The following is a 20,221-nucleotide window of genomic DNA, read 5'->3' on the forward strand; positions in this document are numbered from 1 at the left end:
GCCCCTTTCTGCCCTCAGCCCTCGGCCCCTTTCTGCCCTCAGCCCTCGGCCCCTTTCTGCCCTCAGCCCTCGGCCCCTTTCTGCCCTCAGTCTTCGGCCCCTTTCTGCCCTCGCACAGTATAATGTTTCCCCTCACAACTCTACAGCAGTGATAGGCCACACCGTGCTCCTCTATATTTCTCTCCTCGCCCCTTATCACCATTTATTTCTCCCCCGACAGGAGGAGTTGTCAAAGGGTCGGATGCAGTGAGGGGCGTTCAGCAGATGCCGGGGACAGCAGGGTGCAGGGAGAAATCAGAGATCGTCCTCTGTATCCAGGACAGTTGGGACATGGACATTAAATTTTCTTCATTCATAGTTGTAGCAGTTGCAACTTGTCCATTCTCATTGAAGATTCTTTATAGAATTTGCTTTTCACTGTAGTTATTTTAAGGGTTAATTTGCAAATCACATCTGTAAGGCCGTGTTCACATGTAATATTTTGATGCTGTTTTATATCTACAGTACATATTTCTGTGCTTTTTCTGAATAATGTTCCCAGAGTATCGCCATCTCACCCCACACAATATAATGTTCCTTCAGTACCGCCATCCCCCCCACACACAGTATAATGTTCCCACAGTACCGCCATCCCCCCACACACAGTATAATGTTCCCACAATACCGTCATCCCCCACACAGACTATAATGTTCCCACAGTGCCGCCATCCCCCCACACACAGTATAATGTTCCCACAGTGCCGCCATCCCCCCACACATAGTATAATGTTCCCACAGTACAGCCATCTCCCCCACACAGTATAATGGTCCCACAGTACCGCCATCACCCGACACACAATATAATGTTTCCACAGTAATGAAGTCCAACGAAGCGCCAGATGCATGTCCCACCACCTGCGCCAACTACATTGGCCACTACATATTAAAATTTGCCTTTTAGCCATAAACTTATTAATCACATTGAGATGTGATTGCTAACATTAGATGGCTAATGGGAAAGGCCAAAGAATATAAAAAGGAGCTCTATTGTTGCTTCATTGATTACAACAAAGCCTTTGACTGTGTTGCTCACCAGAAGCTTTGGAATACCATGAAGGATATAGGTGTGCCAAACCATCTGATAGGCCTCATTAGGAACTTTTACATTGACGAAAAACAGTTTGAACAGAACATGGTGACATGGCATAGTTCAAAGTAGAGCGAGGTGTCAGGCAAGGCTGTATCCTGTCACAATTTCCCTATAACTTATGGTATATGCAGAAGCTATTTTCAGGAAGGCTGGACTTGCAGAAAAAGAAGGAATCAAAATTGCTGGATGAATAATCAGCAATCTTAAATATACAGACGATGCAAGATTGAAAGCAACAACTTAGATGGAATGATGGACTTATTACAGAGTGTAAAGATAGAAAGCTCAAACATGGAACTCCTACTGAATACAAAGAAGACAATGATATTGACTACTGCCAAGTATGACCAGGACACATTTGAGGTGTACGGTGATGAACTGTAAGTTGTAAATTACTTCAACCTACTCGTATCAATGATACAGTGAAGACACCAGAAGTCAATAGAATATCTATGGGAAAATCAACAATGAAGTAATTGAACAAAGTCTTAAAATCTAGTCACATTTCACTGCTGAGGAAAACAAAACCAATGTCTTCGAAATATGGAAAACAAATCAAGCCAGATGTGTCACTCCACTCGAAGCTAGGATCACCAAGCTATGACTTTCCTACTTTGGACACATCATAAGAAGAGAGCAATCACTGGAGAAGGACATCATAGTCAGAAGAATAGAAGGAACAAGGCGAAGAGGAAGACCAGCAACCCGATGGCTTGATACAATCAAGAAAATGGGGGCCAATACCATGGTGGACCTATCTAGGTTGGACAAGATCGATCTTCTTACAGAGCATTCATCCATTAACTTGCCATGGCTCAAGATCGAGCTGAAGGCCGTTAAACAATATTTTACTTTTTTTTCTGATGTTTTTCATGTAATATAGGGGAGCCTAAGGGGAAAATGCCAGAATAACAATCACATCCAGAGTCAAAGAAAACAAAACCATAAAACACTGTAGATGTACATTTTGGCATAAATAAAACACCTGTCTGCAGTGTTCTGGCAAACAATCTTTTATAAATGCATCAAACTTCTATGTGTAGATCAGACACAAGATCTAATATGATAAACGATTACAGCCCGGGGAAGACAGGAAACCTTCATATAGGCGGCTCGTGGTGATGTAGTCGGTGACTGACTCTGGACAAGTATGTTTATAAAGACGTAGTGGAAAATAAAGATGTCGTCCTCATCATGACGTAGTTATTTCTTATTTCTCATGTAGTGAATATCTACTGCAGTAATGCCAATTCCCACCCGGTCCACTGCTGAAAGCACAGGGTTTACATCTCTCCCCCTTGCAAATCAGCCAAGCCGTCTGATCCCCAAGTGATGCAGCAGTCACTTCTGGTTTTTGATTAATCTGCTGGCTGAGGTTCCATGGGCCATCCCCCTGGATCTTCACAGAAGTGGAAGAGATTGAGTGCACTGATGATCAATCACCTTTTCGGTTTGAGGATGAGGACATGTGAGGGCTAGTACACAGGGTCAGCGGACCACCGCAGCACATCTCTGATGATCATGACGAAACACAGGAGCCAACTGCTGTGGCTTTCGGCAGTGAGCAGACCAGCAAGGAAGGCAGGGGTGAGGCATGGGAGGAAGATGATGCAGAGGACGATGAGGTCCTAGACCCAACATGGAGTTAAGGCCATCTGAGTGATGTGCGCAGTTCCGAGGAAGAGGTGGTGGTCACACTGCCCCAGCTGCACAGCAAAAGAGGCAGTAGGGTGCAAAAGCACAGCAACTGACTCTTATCCAGTACATTAGCTCCTACTGCCCACCACAGCAAAGCCAGCTCAAAGTAGCTCACTAGCACAGCATTTCTTTAGGCAATGTGCTAAAGACAAGACATGGATGGTTTGCATGCTGTGCCATCAGAGCTTGAAGCGAGGCATAAATGTTCTTAACCCGAGCATGAGGCATCTGAATGCAAAGCATGAGCTGCAGTGGAGTACACACTATAAAAACCAGGGAAGATCTTAGGGTCCTCCTGCTCCCTTTTCTGCTGTGGTGTTGGCCTCTTTCACCTGCTTCCGAGCAACAGGACCACCTGGCTCATCGTAAAACAAAGTATGTGAGAGCACCACCAGCAGCAGGGTCACCGAGCATTTCTGACACGTCCTCCAGGGCCGTGGGGCACTTGGGACCGGGCTGGTTCTGTTGGGAAGTCACGGCGGCAGGGCCTGACTCCGTGACCCTGGCAGTGTCGTTAAATGAGGGATATTTACATGGGGATGAGTCGTGACGGCACCTGTGGTATTCGGCAATGTATGGCCGACGCTGCTGGATGGGACTGCTGGGGCAGATGGTGATGCAGCAATGATGGTACAGCTCCCCACAAGTGGAACAAGGCCCCCAGGGCAACCGGTATAGTCTATGATGATGTAACCAATAACTGGACGACACAGGAACTGTAGTTTCCTTTACCTTTTTACTTGGTAGTGGATGGTGCCGGCCAGGGAAACTAGTTCGGCTGGTAATGGAGTTCTGGGCAGCCTGGAAGCAAATGGGGATCCACCAAGCCAGGTGAGTTCGGAGGCCTTCGTTCTGTGCTGTCCTGTGTCAGTCCATGCTGCTTAAAGCTATGCTGCGGCCCTCTTCTTGGTGTTGGTATTGTTTCTCACCCGTATGGCAGGCGGCATAAGCCTTTTACAGGTGACGCTCCTCTGGTAGCTCGTGCCTAATTTAAAGGGCCACTATTTTCATCATATCAAGATATCAGAATGACACAGTGATTGCATCAGCCTCCTGATGAACCACAAGGGGAAGTGCGTCGAGGCGTTATTCTAAACATCCAAATAAGTAGTCCCCCTGACATTTTGTGCCCTGTTTGTTTGAGCACTGTATGCACTTCAAATTAAGCACGAACACTTTTTCAATTTAGGTAGGGCGAGTCGTTGAGGAGTGAGGGACGCCATATCAATTTTATAGGGTGCCGACTTCCGCTGCTAGGTAGTGTACATGAGGGAAGATTCATTTTAGGGCATAATTAGCTATCCTCCCTTATCTGTGCACTAGATTAACACTGCCTCTCTGTGATAATTTTTGAAATTTTGAGAATTGATTATAGTAACCATTCATTGTTTTGTCGTTTATTGGATTTTAATGCAATATATTAAAGGAATGTTTTTAGGAAAGGATTTTTGAGTTATGAGATGCAAGGTGGAGAAATAATTAGCGGATCTCAGGGCTGCTAGTGACTCCTCAATTCTGGGTAACGGGTAGGCGTCCTTATGTGTAATGCGGTTAATCTGCCTGTAATCAACATACATTCTCATTGTACCATCTCTCTTTCTCACGAGGACTAATGGAGTTACCCAGGGGCTACAACTATCTCTGATCACCCCAGCCTCCTTCATCTCTCGTAACATCTTCTTAGCACATTGGTAGTGAGCCGGGGGCACAGGGCGGTACCTCTCTTTAATGGGGGGATGGTCTCAAGTGGGGATTTGATGTTGGACCCCTGTTACCTGGAGGAATTATTAACAGATATAGAACAGTATGCAGAAATTGGTAATAAAATTAAATATTAACTTTTAATTAAATATATTAAAATCGACTCAAGGTCTAATATTCACCCGTGCAAATGTGCAATAACCACAAAATGTGGATTTCACAAGAAGCGTGGTCCCCAAACCCGGTGTGATATGGAAGCTCACACATAGGGAAATATAGGTTCCATGCTCCTCTGATAAGCCTCCAAAACATTTCCCCTGATGTATCGCTAGAGAGGAAACGCGTTGGGAAGAAAAGGAGAGCATTGAGCAAGTTATTGGTTTATTACCTTTGGGCTGAAATAATCTTTGTGCCTCATGTCCCATTTAAGGTAACATCCATATTTCTTTTTGCCAGAGAGGATGGGCCGAACTATGACATCCTATTTCTGCCAGATGTTAAACAGCATTTTGAGGTACTAATAATAATCAGACATTGTGTGTAAATTACACTACTCTCTGGACAAAAGCATTACTAGTGAGGTTCCATAAGAGTAAATGATATCTGATTAATATTTTTTTCCTGTGAAATTTTGTTATACGCTGAATATTTCCTGGATTTGAAACCCAATTTGTCTGTCTTTGTCCATTTTTTGTGGTTATTGCATATTTGCACGGGTGAATATTAGACCTTAAGTCGATTTTAATATATTTAATTAAAAGTTAATTTTTAATTTTATTACCAATTGCTCCACCCGTTACCTAGAGGGTGTTTTCTAAAGACCCGCTCATATTCTTGGACTAGCCTGTAAACCCCATGCTTTTGGTGCAAAGGAGTGGAGTCAGTGCCTATGTGCAACTTTTGACACCAGTCCTCCAGCTGCCCCTCTGCGCTGTTTTCCTCCGCCTAGTCAGACTGAGTCGAGGGTCCCACAGTCTCTATGGCATCATTATTGACAGTGAATAGCTTAGCCACAGTGGCATGCCAGGGTAGTTTGACCTCTTTCTCCCCACAATTCAGAACACGGATGGGTACCCTCCCCTTGCGGACATTGACTATCCCTCTGGCCATCAGACAGTGGGCCTACTGTCTGAGTTTATGGATTCTACCAGATCCTGGTAATTTTCACACCTGGGGCCTATTGCGGCCCGACACCAGATTAACATTTCGCTTCTTGGGGGGTATTGTTATGGGGAAGGGGTCACTTACCCTTACACTGCCAATTGCACCTTCGGACATTTCTATTTGCCTAGTTGCCTCTGCATCAGGGCTTTAATTTCCCTTTGCATAATACGCTGTTGCCTGGAGCTGGCAGTCTCAGCTACCTGTTGTAACAAAACAATTACTTCTGCAAGACAATTTTCTATTATATTGGTACCAATAGTCATCATTGGATTACGTTCTCCACGATCAATATCCACAATTATCATTTCTTGTGCCTTTAATTCTACTCACCCTATCTTAATGGTCACCTCGTAATACCCCACTTGAGGAAAGGGCTAACCATTACTGGCGAGTATGGTGAAGTCTTCATCTGGGCCACAGGTAATGTCAGAATCAGCCCAATATAGCTTTTAACACCAGAAGTCCCAGAAATTTCGAGCTCCCCTCTGAAGTCCCAAAAGAGGGTCAAATGACCCTTAGTCCAAACTGTAGAGAACTAACTAGAAACTAAATGGCTAAACTCAATGGAAAACAACAAATTTCTGTGGTGCGACAGTAATGGCCTTAATTACAGAACAAAAGACGGTGATTATATGTCAGAATCAGCCCAATATATCTTTTAACACTAGAAGTCCCAGAAATTTCGAGCTCCCCCCTGAAGTCCCAAAAGAGGGTCAAATGACCCTTAGTCCAAACTGTAGAGAACTAACTAGAAACTAAATGGCTAAACTCAATGGAAAACAACAACTTCCTGTGGTGCGACTGTAATGGCCTTAATTACAGAACAAAAGACGGTGATTATAGGGTGTTAGCTAAAATCCTTCAGGTCATTCGACCCGTCTCTGGGTTCCAAAGGTAGAAATATTAAATGACCCCTCTCTGGTACTTCTAGTGTTAAAGGATATATGTCATTATTGTCACCTGGGACCCATTGTCCAGGAGGGCGGTCATCGGGATGCCATCAAGCACGATTGGAAGGACCGGTCGTCCTCCCACATACTTGTCCTGCCAAGAAGATGGGCTGGAGGTTCTTACACCAGAGGGTTGGCCCCTGTCCACAGGTTCTGTCTGTTTAAAAAATAGCCTTGTCTCAGGGGCAACAAATTGGTTGCCCAGTTGAGTCATAGCGATTGGTGTCTCTTCCCTGGGTTGATGGGATCCTTTTCTGCTGTCGCCATGGGACGTCATCTGGACTGGAGGCCAGCTCGATGTTTGCAGGCTGCGGAGCCACCTGTAATGACTGCACAGTTTTTGCTAAGGCGTCCACGCTTTGAGTCGGCTCTTGGACTTGGAGCCGTAGATCTGCAGAGGTAGAAAATATAGAGAAGTTCTCCAGCTCACCTTTCTTCACTCCTGAATCCACCACCGACGCACGGAAAACGCCCTGATCCGGGCGGGAACAACAAAATCCAAGAAAAGGATCCAGCGTCTCAAGGAGAATGGAAAATGTTAAAACATTGAAAATTTTATTAAATCCATTAAAAATATCCAAAAATCAACACACGGGAGGCACATAGGAACAGGACAGGGGACTTTTCCTACGTGTTTCAACATTCCATGAATAAGACCTTATAGGTTGAAATGCGTAGGAAAAGTCCCCTGTCCTGTTCCTATGTGCCTCCCATGTGTTCATTTTTGGATATTTTTAATGGATTTAAAGTTGGTAGAGTTCTGGTACCCAAACTGAACTTTGGACTACAGTTAGGTCAAACTCAACGAATCCAAACATCGACAAGTCCGATCATCCCTATGAGAAACATATTAATCTGCAGACTTTCAGGAAGAAATTGCTTACTGTATTTGGTCTAAAATAAATAGGATTTAAAAGTAATGTCAGTAAAAAAACAGAATATTGTAAAATAATAAAAATAGTAACACAATAATGATCCCCCAATTTTTCTGTGTCACTACTGCTGGGGTCCCCACCAGTCTCTGTATTTCCTGGTCAGTCCCAATGAAGTTATGATTCAGTTGCTGAAGGAGTGGCCAACATAGCCAGTAATTGGGAGCATGGAGGAGATGTCTAAAGGCCGCTTTACACGCAACGACATCGTTAACGAGATGTCCTTGGGGTCACGGAATTGGTGACGCACATATGGCCACGTTAGCGACGTCGTTGCGTATGAAACGCACAAATCACCGTTAACGATCAAAATGACTTACCTGATCGTTGATAGTTGACGCGTCGTTCCATTCCCAAATATCGTTGCTGTTGCAGGACGCAGGTTGTTCGTCGTTCCTGCGGCAGCACACATCGCTATGTGTGACACCGTAGGAACGAGGAACAACCTCGTACCTGCGGCCGCCCGCAATGAGGAAGGAAGGAGGTGGGCGGGATGTTCGTCCACTCTTCTCTGCCCCTCCACTTCTATTGGGCGGCTGCTTAGTGACGTCGCTGTGACGACGAACGAACTGCCCCCTTAGAAAGGAGGCAGGTCGCCGGCCACAGCGACGTCGCTAGGCAGGTAAGTATGTGTGACGGCTGTAAGCGATGTTGTGCGCCACGGGTAGCGATTTGCCTGTGACGCACAACCGACGGGGGCGGGTATGGTCGCTAGCGATATCGATAGCGCAGCGTGTAAAGTGCCCTTTAGTCAGCCATTCAATTTATCTTCCAACCCATAGAACGTGTAGATGATTTGTTCTCTTATCTCCTATGTTTCCCCTTTTTTATCTGAAGTAATTGTATTATTACACCGGATTCTTTATGATGTTACATAGACAAATCTCCCTATTCAGGTCCCTACAAAATTGGATCCTCTCAGTGGAGATCTTCTATATAAGAGAATTTTCCTGATTAACCCATCCAGAATGGATTATGACAAGTACAAGATGGCGGAGAGGATATTACACCTCACCCTAGAGATCCTCTTCCGGCTTACTGGAGAGGTGAGAGATTCTGATGACGTTACATTACATCATTCTTATCTATGGGAATAACAAATGGACAGAACTGGAGAGGTGAGGACTCTGGAAATGTCTGTAGTGAGATTTATTACTGTGTCTCTCCATAACCAGGATTACACAGTAGTAAAGAAAACCTCCAGTGAGCGCTGTCAGGCCCCTGTGTCTGAGGGATGGGAAAGGCCCCTGAGCCCAATCACGGGGCCTCCACCTCACCCCCCGATACATGAAGACATCAATGACCAGAAGATCCTAGAACTCACCTACAAGATGATTGAGCTGCTGACTGGAGAGGTGACACTGCTGGGAATGCTGGGACATTATACAGTAACGCTATGAAGGGATCGGGGGTGACGGTATCATTGTATGTGTCAGGTTCCTATAAGGTGTCAGGACGTCACAGTCTATTTCTCCATGGAGGAGTGGGAGTATTTAGAAGGACACAAAGATCTGTACAAGGACGTCATGATGGAGGATCCCCAGCCCCTCACATCACCAGGTAATAGACAGGACTAAATACACACGGCCTATAATTATCTGTATGTAAGGAATGAATTCAGTCCCTGTATGTGTCTCATCCAGGTCTATCCAGTAAGAGGACAACACCAGAGAGATGTCCCCGTCCTCTTCTCCCACAGGACTGTAAACAAGAAGATCCCAATGTTCCTCAGGATCATCAGGTAGATGGAGAGAAGGTGCCATGAAATCTCCCTATGATGTGTAGACGGCTGTGAAGGTCTTGTGCTCAGTCTTGTTTTATCCACCAGTATTATATGTTTTATACTTGTGTAATGAGAGCGGTGGAGATGGCAGGATTAGAGCTGATCATAGATGGGACTTCTCCATCTGTCTGTGACTTTCACAATATTTGTTTCAGGGTGAAGATCTGCCCCATATTAATACTACAGAGACATATGTGAGGGGTGATGAGCGGTGTAAAGAGGAGATTCCTACAGATAACCGCCCAGGTGAGTAGTGACCACTAAATGCAGAGAAGTCACAAATTCTTCTCAGTCACCGGCTGTGGCTGCTTTATCAGGGTTGTAGTCCGGCCATATCACAATCATGTGGTCGTGATTCTGCCACTAAACCATTGAAATCCTGCGGACAAACAAACGCAAGGCTATGTGCGCATTTTTTTACCACAAAAATGCAGCATTTTTATCTTTGTTGTGACCACAAAGATGCAGCGTTTTTATCTTTGTGGTGACTACAAAGAGCAGCGTTTTGGCCTAAAAAAACGCAGGCGTCCTCCACCTGTCAGGCCTCCACTGAAGTGAGCCGCGGGATTAACGCTAACTTCACTCAGGTGATGTGCGGTGTGACCACAAATCACATGAGTAACGTCACCACTGATCTCGCGGATCACTTCAGCCGCTGCCTGATATGCGGTCACAACTGGAGGACTCCAGCTGTCACCGCACATCACCTGACGCCACTCTCGGTTTTGCGGTCAGGGTGATAGGGGACCGCCACTGCAGTTTAACGAGCATCTAGGGCTGATGGTGTCTGCAGCTTGGTGTTATGGCCTCCCGAGAATGAGGCTGGCCCCAGGGGCTCGGGTGTATGTGCGTAGTACCACAGGTCGCAGAAGAACTCACACACAGTCCAGAAATGTCTTTCAGGGTTTTTACTCACTTTTTGCTGGTAGAGTGTAGTAACCCGGGCGATGCTATGATGAACCAGGTGGAAACAGGTATCCTTCAGGCTGATTTAGGGATGGCTGCTGACTCGCCTTCCTAGCACCTTTGTTTTTGACCACCCCTGACTTAAAGTACCGTGGGATGCATCCAGGGAAGTCGCTGCTGCCTTTCACCCCTTTCTGACCCGTTTGCTGACAGCATGGACCAAGGATACGATGGCTCCAGGCTCGATCCTCCTTATGGGCCCCCTCGTTGCTGTTGATGCTCGGGTTCTGTGTTGGTTGGCGTGGAATCTCTAGTCCCACCGCCTGCAGGATTTAGCAGACCACTAAATGGATGTTTGGCTCTAGGGACCTGTACCCCGTGTGTGCATTCATTACCAGGAGTCCTCGTACTCAACTCCTTACTGCTCTCTTTCTTCGGGTGTCTTTCAGTCTGACTTGGTGGTAATATTCTCCCCCGCCAACGGCCACCACACGTGCAGGGTCTGACAGTGTTCCGCTCTTCAGCCCTACACTTCAGACACGGCTGCTCCACTCCTCCTCTGACTGCCACTGCAAAAATCCTCTTCCAGCTTCACTACAGACCCACACTAACTGAGATGCGAGGGCTACGCCCCCTAACTGGGTTTGCCCAGGGGTCCCCTCTAATGTGTGTGTGTTTCTTGGTCAAAGGGTGCCTGTATGTTGACACCCTAGTCAGCGATTGGGATTACCTGTTTGTACTGACCCAGCATGGGTGCAGTACTCAGTGGTGCCTGACCAGGTCAGGGGCGCCACAACTGGTTTAAAAGGAACCTCTCAGCAGGTTTTTCTCCCTCATCTGAGAGCAGAGACTCTGATTCCAGCGATGTGTCACTTACTGAGCTGTTTGCTGCCATTTTGATAAAATCAATGTTTTCTCTGCTGAAGATCTAGCAGTTATACAGAGCTCATGAATATGTTGGACTACCTGCAGCACACCAAGTCGTCCTGTAAGCATAATCTCCTGCTGATTAAACAGTCATTTTTATCAAAACTACACTAAGCAGCCCAGTAAGTGACACATCGCTGGAATCAGGATCTCTGCCCCTACATTATGCTGCTCTCAGCTTAGGTGGCAAAAACCTAGTGACAGATTCCCTTTAAATAGAACAAATATTCAAAAAAGAGCACCAAGTGAACACACAACGTTAGGCCAGGATTCAAAGGACAATCCTGCACTGACGTCCGTAATACATTAAAACATCAATTTTATTAATAATGAATAAATAAGATGTGTCTGAAAGAAAAGAAAAAGAAAAAAAAAAAAGGCAAACGGAATGAAAAAAAAATAGAAACTGAAGAAAAGAAAATATTTGACTGAGGGGAAACCTGGGTTTGAACTTGTCTGTTGGTACCAGAACGCTGCATTTCTGCTAATCGGTGCAATGCTGCTCTGATCAGTAGAAATTACCAAGTGATCGGACACTGCAGTGATATTATCCCGTAGGGAAACTAGTAAAATAAATAAAATAAAAATAAAAAAATATGAAAAAATAAAAAATACCTTAAAGTTCAAATCACCTCCCATTTGTCACATTAAAAATAAAACCGTTAAAAAAAATAGAAACAAATATACACATATTTGGTATCGCCGCGTTCAGAAATGCCTGATCGATCATATATCAAATCAAATATAAAATCAGTTAATCTGATTGGTAAACGGCGTAGTGAGAAAAAAATTCCAAACTCCAAAATTATGTTTTTTGGTCGCCACAACATTTTTTTAACCCCTTCACGACCATGGACTGATATATCCGTCATGGAGCGTGTCCCGTTAAGCCCCGCCCCCTGCCGCAGGCAGGCGGCGGTCGGCACACATATCAGCTGTTTTCAACAGCTGACATGTGTGCCTGCTAGCCGCGGGTGGAATCGCTTCCACGCGCGGCCATTAACTCCAAAGTCTGGCAGCAAGATCTATATGCGCGCGGCCATGTTTTTTACTTACCGCCACCCCCACCGGAAGTCACGTGCGTGATCACGTGACTATCGGTGGTTGCCATCGTAGCACAGGGTCATGTGATGACGCCTGCAGCTATGAAGTTTCACTTTCGTTTTCCCTCGGCCGCGAGGAGAGAGAAACAGAAAGTGACTGAATCTGCTGTTTACAGTTGTATAGCTGTGATCAGCAGATAGATAAGAGCGATCGGATTGCTGATCGCTATAGCCCCCTAGGAGGACTAGTAAAATAAAAAAAAGGTTTTAAAGAATAAAAAAAAAACTAAAAAGTTCAAATCACCCCTCCTTTCCCCCCTATTGAAAATTAAAGGGTTAAAAAATAAATAAATATACACATATTGGGTATCGCTGCGTTCAGAAATGCCCGATCTATCAAAATATAAAATCAATTAATCTGATTAGTAAACGGCGTAGTGGCAAAAAAATTCCAAATGCCAAAATTACGTTTTTTGGTCGCCGCAAGTTTTACGCAAAATGCAATAACAGGCGATCAAAACGTAGCATCTGCGCAAAAATGGTACCATTAGAAATGTCAGCTCGAGACGCAAAAAAATAAGCCGTCACTGAGCCATAGATCCCAAAAAATAAGAATGCTACGTGTTTTGGAAAATGGCGCAAACGTGCGCCACTTTTATTGGACAAACTTGTGAATTTTTTTAACCCTTTAGATACAAGTAAACCTATACATGTTTGGTGTCTAAAAACTCGCACCGACCTCAGGCATCATACCCACACATCAGTTTTACCATATAGTGAACACCGTGAATAAAACATCCCAAAAACTATTGTGCCATCACACTTTTTTTTTGCAATTTTTCCGCATTTGGAATTTTTTTGCTGTTTTCCAGTACACCATATGGTAAAACTTATGGTTTCATTTAAAAGTACAACTTGTCCCGCAAAAAACAAGCCCTCATATGGCAAGATTGACGGAAAAATAAAAAAGTTACGGCTCTCGGAAGAAGGGGAGCAAAAACCAAAAACGCAAAAACGGAAAGTGCCCCGGGGGTTAAAATGCAATACCAGGAGATCAAAATGTGGCATCTGCGCAAAAATGTAATAATTAAAAATGTTATATCAAGATGTAAAAATAAGCCGTCACTGAGCCCCCAGATGCCAAAAAATGGGAACGTTCCGGGTCTCGGAAAATGGCGCCAAAAGCAAAATGCTTTTTTGGACAAACTTCTGAATTTTTTTTTCACCCCTTAGATAAAACTAAAACTATACATGTTTGGTATCAACGATGTCGTACCGAGCTTAGGCTTCAGACTGACACATTAGTTTTACCATATAAATCAACAATAATAAAATACCCCCCAAAACAATCATGCAATTGCACTTTTTTTGCAATTTCACTGCAGTTGGAATTTTTCTTTCTGTTTTGCAGCACACTATATAGTAAAATTTATGGTTTCGTTCAAAAGTACAACTTGTCCCGCAAAAAATAAGGCCTCAGGTGGAAAGATTGACTAAAAAATAAAATAAAGTTACGGCTCTCGGAAGAAGGGGAGCAAAAAACGATAATGAAAAACGGAAAATCGCCCAGGGGTGAAGGGGTTAACCACTTCCCGCAGCCGGTTTTCTGTTCCTAATCAGGTCCCATTTTTCATATCTGACACGTCACTTTATGTGGTGATAACTTTGGAGGCTTCTTCTGGTTCCATTGATTCTGACATTTTTTCTGTGACACATTGTACTTTATGTTTCTGGGAATTTTTACGTTGTAATTTTCAAACTTTAAAGTTTTATTTTCTTAAAACAGAAACCACACAAAATAGTTAATAAATAACATTTACCGTATTCCTACTTTAGGTCGGCAACATTTTTCCAACATCCTTTTATTATTTTTCTAAAATTGTTTCATATTTTTTGGATGATAGAAGGATTACAATTTAGCAACAAGTGTTTTTATGTTCAATTAAATCTGAAAAGCCTATTTTATGGGTAACAAATCACTTTTAAAATTACTTTGAGACCTGTACTCTTCATAGTATCAAAAACAATATTCTAGAATTAGCACAAATTGGAATGCATAAAATATATATATTTTTTTATTCAATATAATTTTGATGTAACCCCATTTTATCATTTTCACAAAGGGTAATAGGAAACATCAAACTTACTAATTATTGTCCAATTTCTCCTGAATCTGACAATACCCGATATTCAGTTGTACAGTACTATCTGGGCACATGGCCGAGATCAAAAAGGAAGGAAGGTGCACCATTTGGCTATTGGAGCGCAGATTTTGCAGTTGAAAACTAGTTTACAGGCAGAAAGTAACGAGATGAGGGTTTGTGGTCACCTCACAGCTCAAAAAATGGCAACCATGAAAAGGCTTGGCAATATCTACTCTGTTTCCCAGATCCCAGAGATTGCCTTGCCATTCACATTTTAACCCATACAGAGGGATCTGGACTTAAGGGTGCTTTACACGCTGCGACATTGCTAACGATATATCGTCGGGGTCACGTCGTTAGTGACGCACATCCGGTGCTGGTGGCGTGTGACACCAAGGAGCGACAATCAACGAGCGCAAAAACGTGAAAAATCGTTGCTCGTTGACACGTCGCTCCTTTTCCAAATATCGTTGCTCCTGCAGGTACGATGTTGTTCGTCGTTTTTGTGGCAACACACATCGCTATGTCTGACACCGCAGGAATGACGAACATCTCCTTACCTGCGTCCACCGGCAATCAGGAAGGAAGGAGGTGGGCGGCATGTTCCGGATGCTCATCGCCGCCCCTCCTCTGCTATTGGACAGCTGCCGCGTGACGTCGCTGTGACGCCGCACGAACCGCCCCCTTAGAAAGGAGGCGGATCGCTAGCCAGAGCGACGTCGCAGGGAAGGTAAGTCCGTGTCACGGGTGTTAACGATGTTGTGCGCCACAGGCAGTGATTTGCCCGTGACGCACAACCGACGGGGGCGGGTACGCTCGCTAGCGATATCGATAGCGATATCACAGCGTGTAAAGTACCCTTTACACAGGGTCTCCTAGGCTGGAGCCACAGAGTTAGCTGCTGTTAGTGCAGGATGGCAAGAAGAAAAGTCATGTAGCCGGGTCAGAACTAGGAGGCAGAGAAATAGAAAATTAGAAGACACAAGAATAGTCAGTTAACAGGTCGTAGTCAAAAGAGGAAACAAATACCCACGCCAGGAGCTGAGCACAGAGGACTGAACCAGAGGAGAACAAGACTACATCTGGCAGCTTCCAGTAATATGCTTCAAGCTTTATTAGGGTGCGGTGCTTTTCCATTGACTGAAGGAAAGAGCTCATTACTCCAGCTGGACTGCACACACACCCATACTGGCAAACTGGATGGTACTACTAGTTCAAGCCACCTTAATCTTAGTTAACCTACAATAATGATACAGGAATCCATAGTCTCTTAATCAGAAAAAGTGAATTTTATTTTTGCTCAAAGTGTTTTAATAATATATTTCCAAAATACATATAGGACAACAGTTTCGTGAACAACAGGGAATGATAGTATAGCCGCACATGTGTTATAAGGTGACGATTTCCAGGCAGATGGTGACCAGCACCTCAAATGTCATATATCCGACTCCAGTAAATGTGGACAATAATGCAGGATTAGCACATATTTGATTTCAATGTCGCACCAGAGTGTTCTGGCATGAAAAATATTATCAATATGACCCCTGGTATCTAAGGAGACATAATAATTCTTGCCTCGAACAACCATATGTCACACTGGGATCAAAGAATAGATGTCATTAGTTATGTAGAACTCACACAGTCAAGTGACTGACCCCACATTTATAGCTAATGGTTCTGTTGAGCCTGCTATGTATATGTCTATAAATCACCCTGGAACCATTTGAGGGGTATCCTCTATTTATTCAACCTGCATAGAAAGAGTAACCGACTCATATACACTACAGTTTAATGGTACCAAATAATGCATAGGTCATATACGTAACCGTGCCCATACATGAACCACCGATAAGCTTCCTATGCATCAAATGGGACCCATGATGTTAATGGCATGTTAATGGCATATTAAATCCAAGATGGTACATATACCCTGACAAGATATCAAATGGTCCCCACTCTGGCAAGTAGCCTTCTTGTGTCTTTATGTACTGCCACTGCCTGTCTTTAGTCCATACCTGAAGTCATTGCGTTAGTCATATATTGGTCACCACGTGGTTTGGAAGCCGCCACCTATACCTCCACGGGTGTTAACGATGTTGTGCGCCACAGGCAGTGATTTGCCCGTGACGCACAACCGACGGGGGCGGGTACGCTCGCTAGCGATATCGATAGCGATATCACAGCGTGTAAAGTACCCTTTACACAGGGTCTCCTAGGCTGGAGCCACAGAGTTAGCTGCTGTTAGTGCAGGATGGCAAGAAGAAAAGTCATGTAGCCGGGTCAGAACTAGGAGGCAGAGAAATAGAAAATTAGAAGACACAAGAATAGTCAGTTAACAGGTCGTAGTCAAAAGAGGAAACAAATACCCACGCCAGGAGCTGAGCACAGAGGACTGAACCAGAGGAGAACAAGACTACATCTGGCAGCTTCCAGTAATATGCTTCAAGCTTTATTAGGGTGCGGTGCTTTTCCATTGACTGAAGGAAAGAGCTCATTACTCCAGCTGGACTGCACACACACCCATACTGGCAAACTGGATGGTACTACTAGTTCAAGCCACCTTAATCTTAGTGACTGGAAAGAGCCTGTTCCACCCACAGCTTCTGATTCCAATGTCTCCTTTATAATCAGCTCCACTGGCAGAATGAATATGGCGGCGTCTGGTGACAGATATCACAGGAGCAGATCCCAGAGGAGATATGACAGATCATTTGTAGAAGCCCTAATGTGACAAAATAACAGAAAATCATAGCAGTAGAAAGTCCCATAAAGGGACTCCATTTTGGAAAGTTTAACCCTCAGTGAATTTCTCCATAGTTTTAGTGGCTATTTTGAGACCACATGCACTTTCATCTGGGAATTAGCACACAATTGCAAAGATGCCATTTATTACCCAACACATAGTGCCCAGATTGTGCTCCAGGAGACACGTGCACCGTAAATTCAGTGGGTTCTTACCACTACAGCAATGCAAAATACATGGATGCTAAATGTGGTTTGGCACACTGCAAGATAGGAGAAAGGAGGGAGAGATTTAACTTTGGGAAAGCGGATTTTGCTGGATTGGTTTATGGAAGCCATGTTGCTTTTCAAGAGCCTTTGATCTACTAATTACATGGAAACCTTCTGTTCTTCCATTGACAGATGATGCACTTGAGTGGGGGCTTGTTTTTGTGTGATGTGTAGAAGTTTTAAATTGGTATCATGTTCAGCTACGTTAAACATTTTTGGAGGCTTTTTATTCTAATATTTGTGAGGCAGAATGAACAAACAGTTGAACACCATGCTCGACTGGTTCATGCTAGGAGGTCTTCTATTAGACTGAACTGTCATTGTCTTACTGAATAATTCTATTTTACTACAAAACCTTCCATTTCTATGGACATTTTAAGTAGAAATATTCAAAAATATAAATTTAAAGGATATTTTATTAAAAATAACAACTTTTTTAATCTTTGCAGATGACTGTACCAGAAAATCAGAAAGAGCATTGCCACCTTCAATTTATAAATCAGAGGAACTTGAGATCACACAGGATACAATTGAAGTGAATGACATTACTCCAGATATCCCATCATCCCTTCACAGCAAATATCTATTATCTGATCCTTTAAAGAAGATCCGGTCTTCTGAATCATTACAGACTAAGAAAAATAAAACTCAGAAAATAGACAAAATACAAACTGCTCTTAAAGCAAAGCCATTTTCACATTCAGAATATGGAAATAGTTTTCACCTCGGAACATCTTTTATTAAACACCACCAAATTCACCCAAAGGAGAATACATTTTCTCCTTTTGAGTGTGGGAATTTTTTTAACCAGAAATCCTTTCTTGTTGGACATGAGAGAATTCATACTGGGGAGAAGGCACATTCATGTTTAGAATGTGGTAAATATTTTAACAAGAAATCACATCTTGACAGACACCAAAGAACTCACACAGGGGAGAAGCCATTTTCATGTTCAGAATGTGGGAAATGTTTTGTAAATAAATCAAATTTTGATATACATCACAGAACTCACACAGGGGAGAAGCCGTATTCATGTTCAGAATGTGGGAAATATTTTAACCAGAAATCGCATCTTGTTACACATCAAAAAACCCACACAGGGGAGAAGCCATTTTTATGTTCAGAATGTGGAAAATGTTTTGTAGAGAAAATGCACCTTGTTAGACACCAGAGAAGTCACACAGGGGAAAAGCCATATTCATGTTCAGAATGTGGGAAATGTTTTGTAAGGAAATCAGCTCTTGATAGTCACCAAAGCAGTCACACAGGGGAGAAGCCCTTTTCCTGTTCAAAATGTGGGAAATGTTTTATCCAGAAATCACATCTTGTTACACACCAAAGAACTCATACTGGGGAGAAACCTTTTTCATGTGCAGAATGTGGGAAATGTTGGGCAGATAAATCAAATTTTGTAATACACCAGAGAACTCATACAGGGGAGAAGCCATATTCATGTTCAGACTGTGGGAAATATTTTAACCACAAATCAAATCTTGTTACACATCAGAAAATCCACACAGGGGAGAAGTCATATTCATGTTCAGAATGTGGGATATATTTTATTCACAAATCAAGTCTTATTACACACCAGAGAACCCACACAGGGGAGAAGCCTTTTTCATGTTCAGAATGTGGGAAAGGTTTTAACCGAAAATGGAACCTACTTAAACATCAAAAATCCCACACTGAGAAGAACCATTATCATACCTAGAATGTAAAAAATGAGTTACTGGAAAAATCATATTTTTGAAGACCTTCAAATCAAAAATTACTCACATGGGGAGAAATTGTATATTATATAAAAAAATGTTATAAAAATCATATAACAAACAGGCATATAATTAAATGAGAACGGGAAACTACTTATATTTTTTGGACTATAAGACATACTCCGTAATGGAAGAGAACAATGACAGATGACAATGTCATTCTCGATTGATGAGAGAACTGCTCTGCTCTAATGCCGCACACTGATGTATGTGATTGTCACAGAGGAGGAGAGGAAGCTCCAGGGACCTGCACAGAGGCTGCTTGTCCTGAATGAGTAGCTGAAGGAACTTCCACTTGATTAGCTCCAGGGCCTTTCAGGTCATAGGACCAATCACATAACCTGTAAAGAACAACAAAGTGGGATAATGTGTACACAGTGTGTGTATGTAGTAACATGTGTATGTAAGGTCTCAGCTCCACTTGTGTTTTACAGGGACGAATGCAATCCAATAAAACGTCAGTTTGCACTCGTACCAGTGTAAAACTATGAGTCAGTGTTTAATTACAAAATATGTGTGCTGCTGAGGTAGTCATTTTGACTACTTTGCACCATGAATTTCTATATAGGTGTCACGAGTCCAGTAGTTCTAGTGTTAATGTTCTAATGTTAGAGAGCACATACAGAATGTGAGAAAATGAACCACAGGGCCCAGAGTCTCTCCTTTTTGGCTCCAATGTTTCTTGTAGAATAAATCACTTTCTCCTCCAGTGCTGTAGTAATGACTTTGTTAATTACGTTATGTAGCAGGGTCATCTGAATCCATTTAAAAGTTATTAATTTATGTGCTAAAAACATTATAGGGAACCTGTCAGGTCCTATATGTGTTCTAACCTACAAGCAGGGGCATATTTGGCCTAATAACCCCTTCCTACCCATCCCTGTGTTGTAATATTGTGTAATATGAATGTAAAAAAACACAAACATTTTATTACTTACAGGTTTCCTATGTATATGATCAGAGAGCCTAGTCCCCTGGGCGTCGCTTCACTCCATGGGCGTTTGCATGCTTTCTGTGGTATCATGACCCTGTGGGCGTGATACCATGGATTTACATGAGCGAC

General features: G+C 43.3%; 1 protein-coding gene across 3 annotated transcripts in view; it reads left to right on the forward strand.

Annotated features, from left to right (window-relative positions):
* Positions 1 to 19,997, forward strand: part of LOC142312230 (uncharacterized) — a 102,224-nt gene extending 82,227 nt beyond the window's left edge. For all 3 annotated transcript variants that reach the window (XM_075351140.1, XM_075351139.1, XM_075351138.1), the window contains exons 8-13: positions 8,471 to 8,620; positions 8,750 to 8,929; positions 9,011 to 9,134; positions 9,218 to 9,315; positions 9,513 to 9,603; positions 17,839 to 19,997. In XM_075351140.1, coding sequence (XP_075207255.1) covers positions 8,471 to 8,620; positions 8,750 to 8,929; positions 9,011 to 9,134; positions 9,218 to 9,315; positions 9,513 to 9,603; positions 17,839 to 19,100 — 1,905 coding nt within the window. In that variant the 3' untranslated portion in view covers positions 19,101 to 19,997. The remainder of the gene's footprint in view (positions 1 to 8,470; positions 8,621 to 8,749; positions 8,930 to 9,010; positions 9,135 to 9,217; positions 9,316 to 9,512; positions 9,604 to 17,838) is intronic.
* Positions 19,998 to 20,221: the final 224 nt, after the last annotated feature.

The sequence above is a fragment of the Anomaloglossus baeobatrachus genome, chromosome 5, assembly GCF_048569485.1.
Source record: "Anomaloglossus baeobatrachus isolate aAnoBae1 chromosome 5, aAnoBae1.hap1, whole genome shotgun sequence".
Classification (NCBI taxonomy): domain Eukaryota; kingdom Metazoa; phylum Chordata; class Amphibia; order Anura; family Aromobatidae; genus Anomaloglossus; species Anomaloglossus baeobatrachus.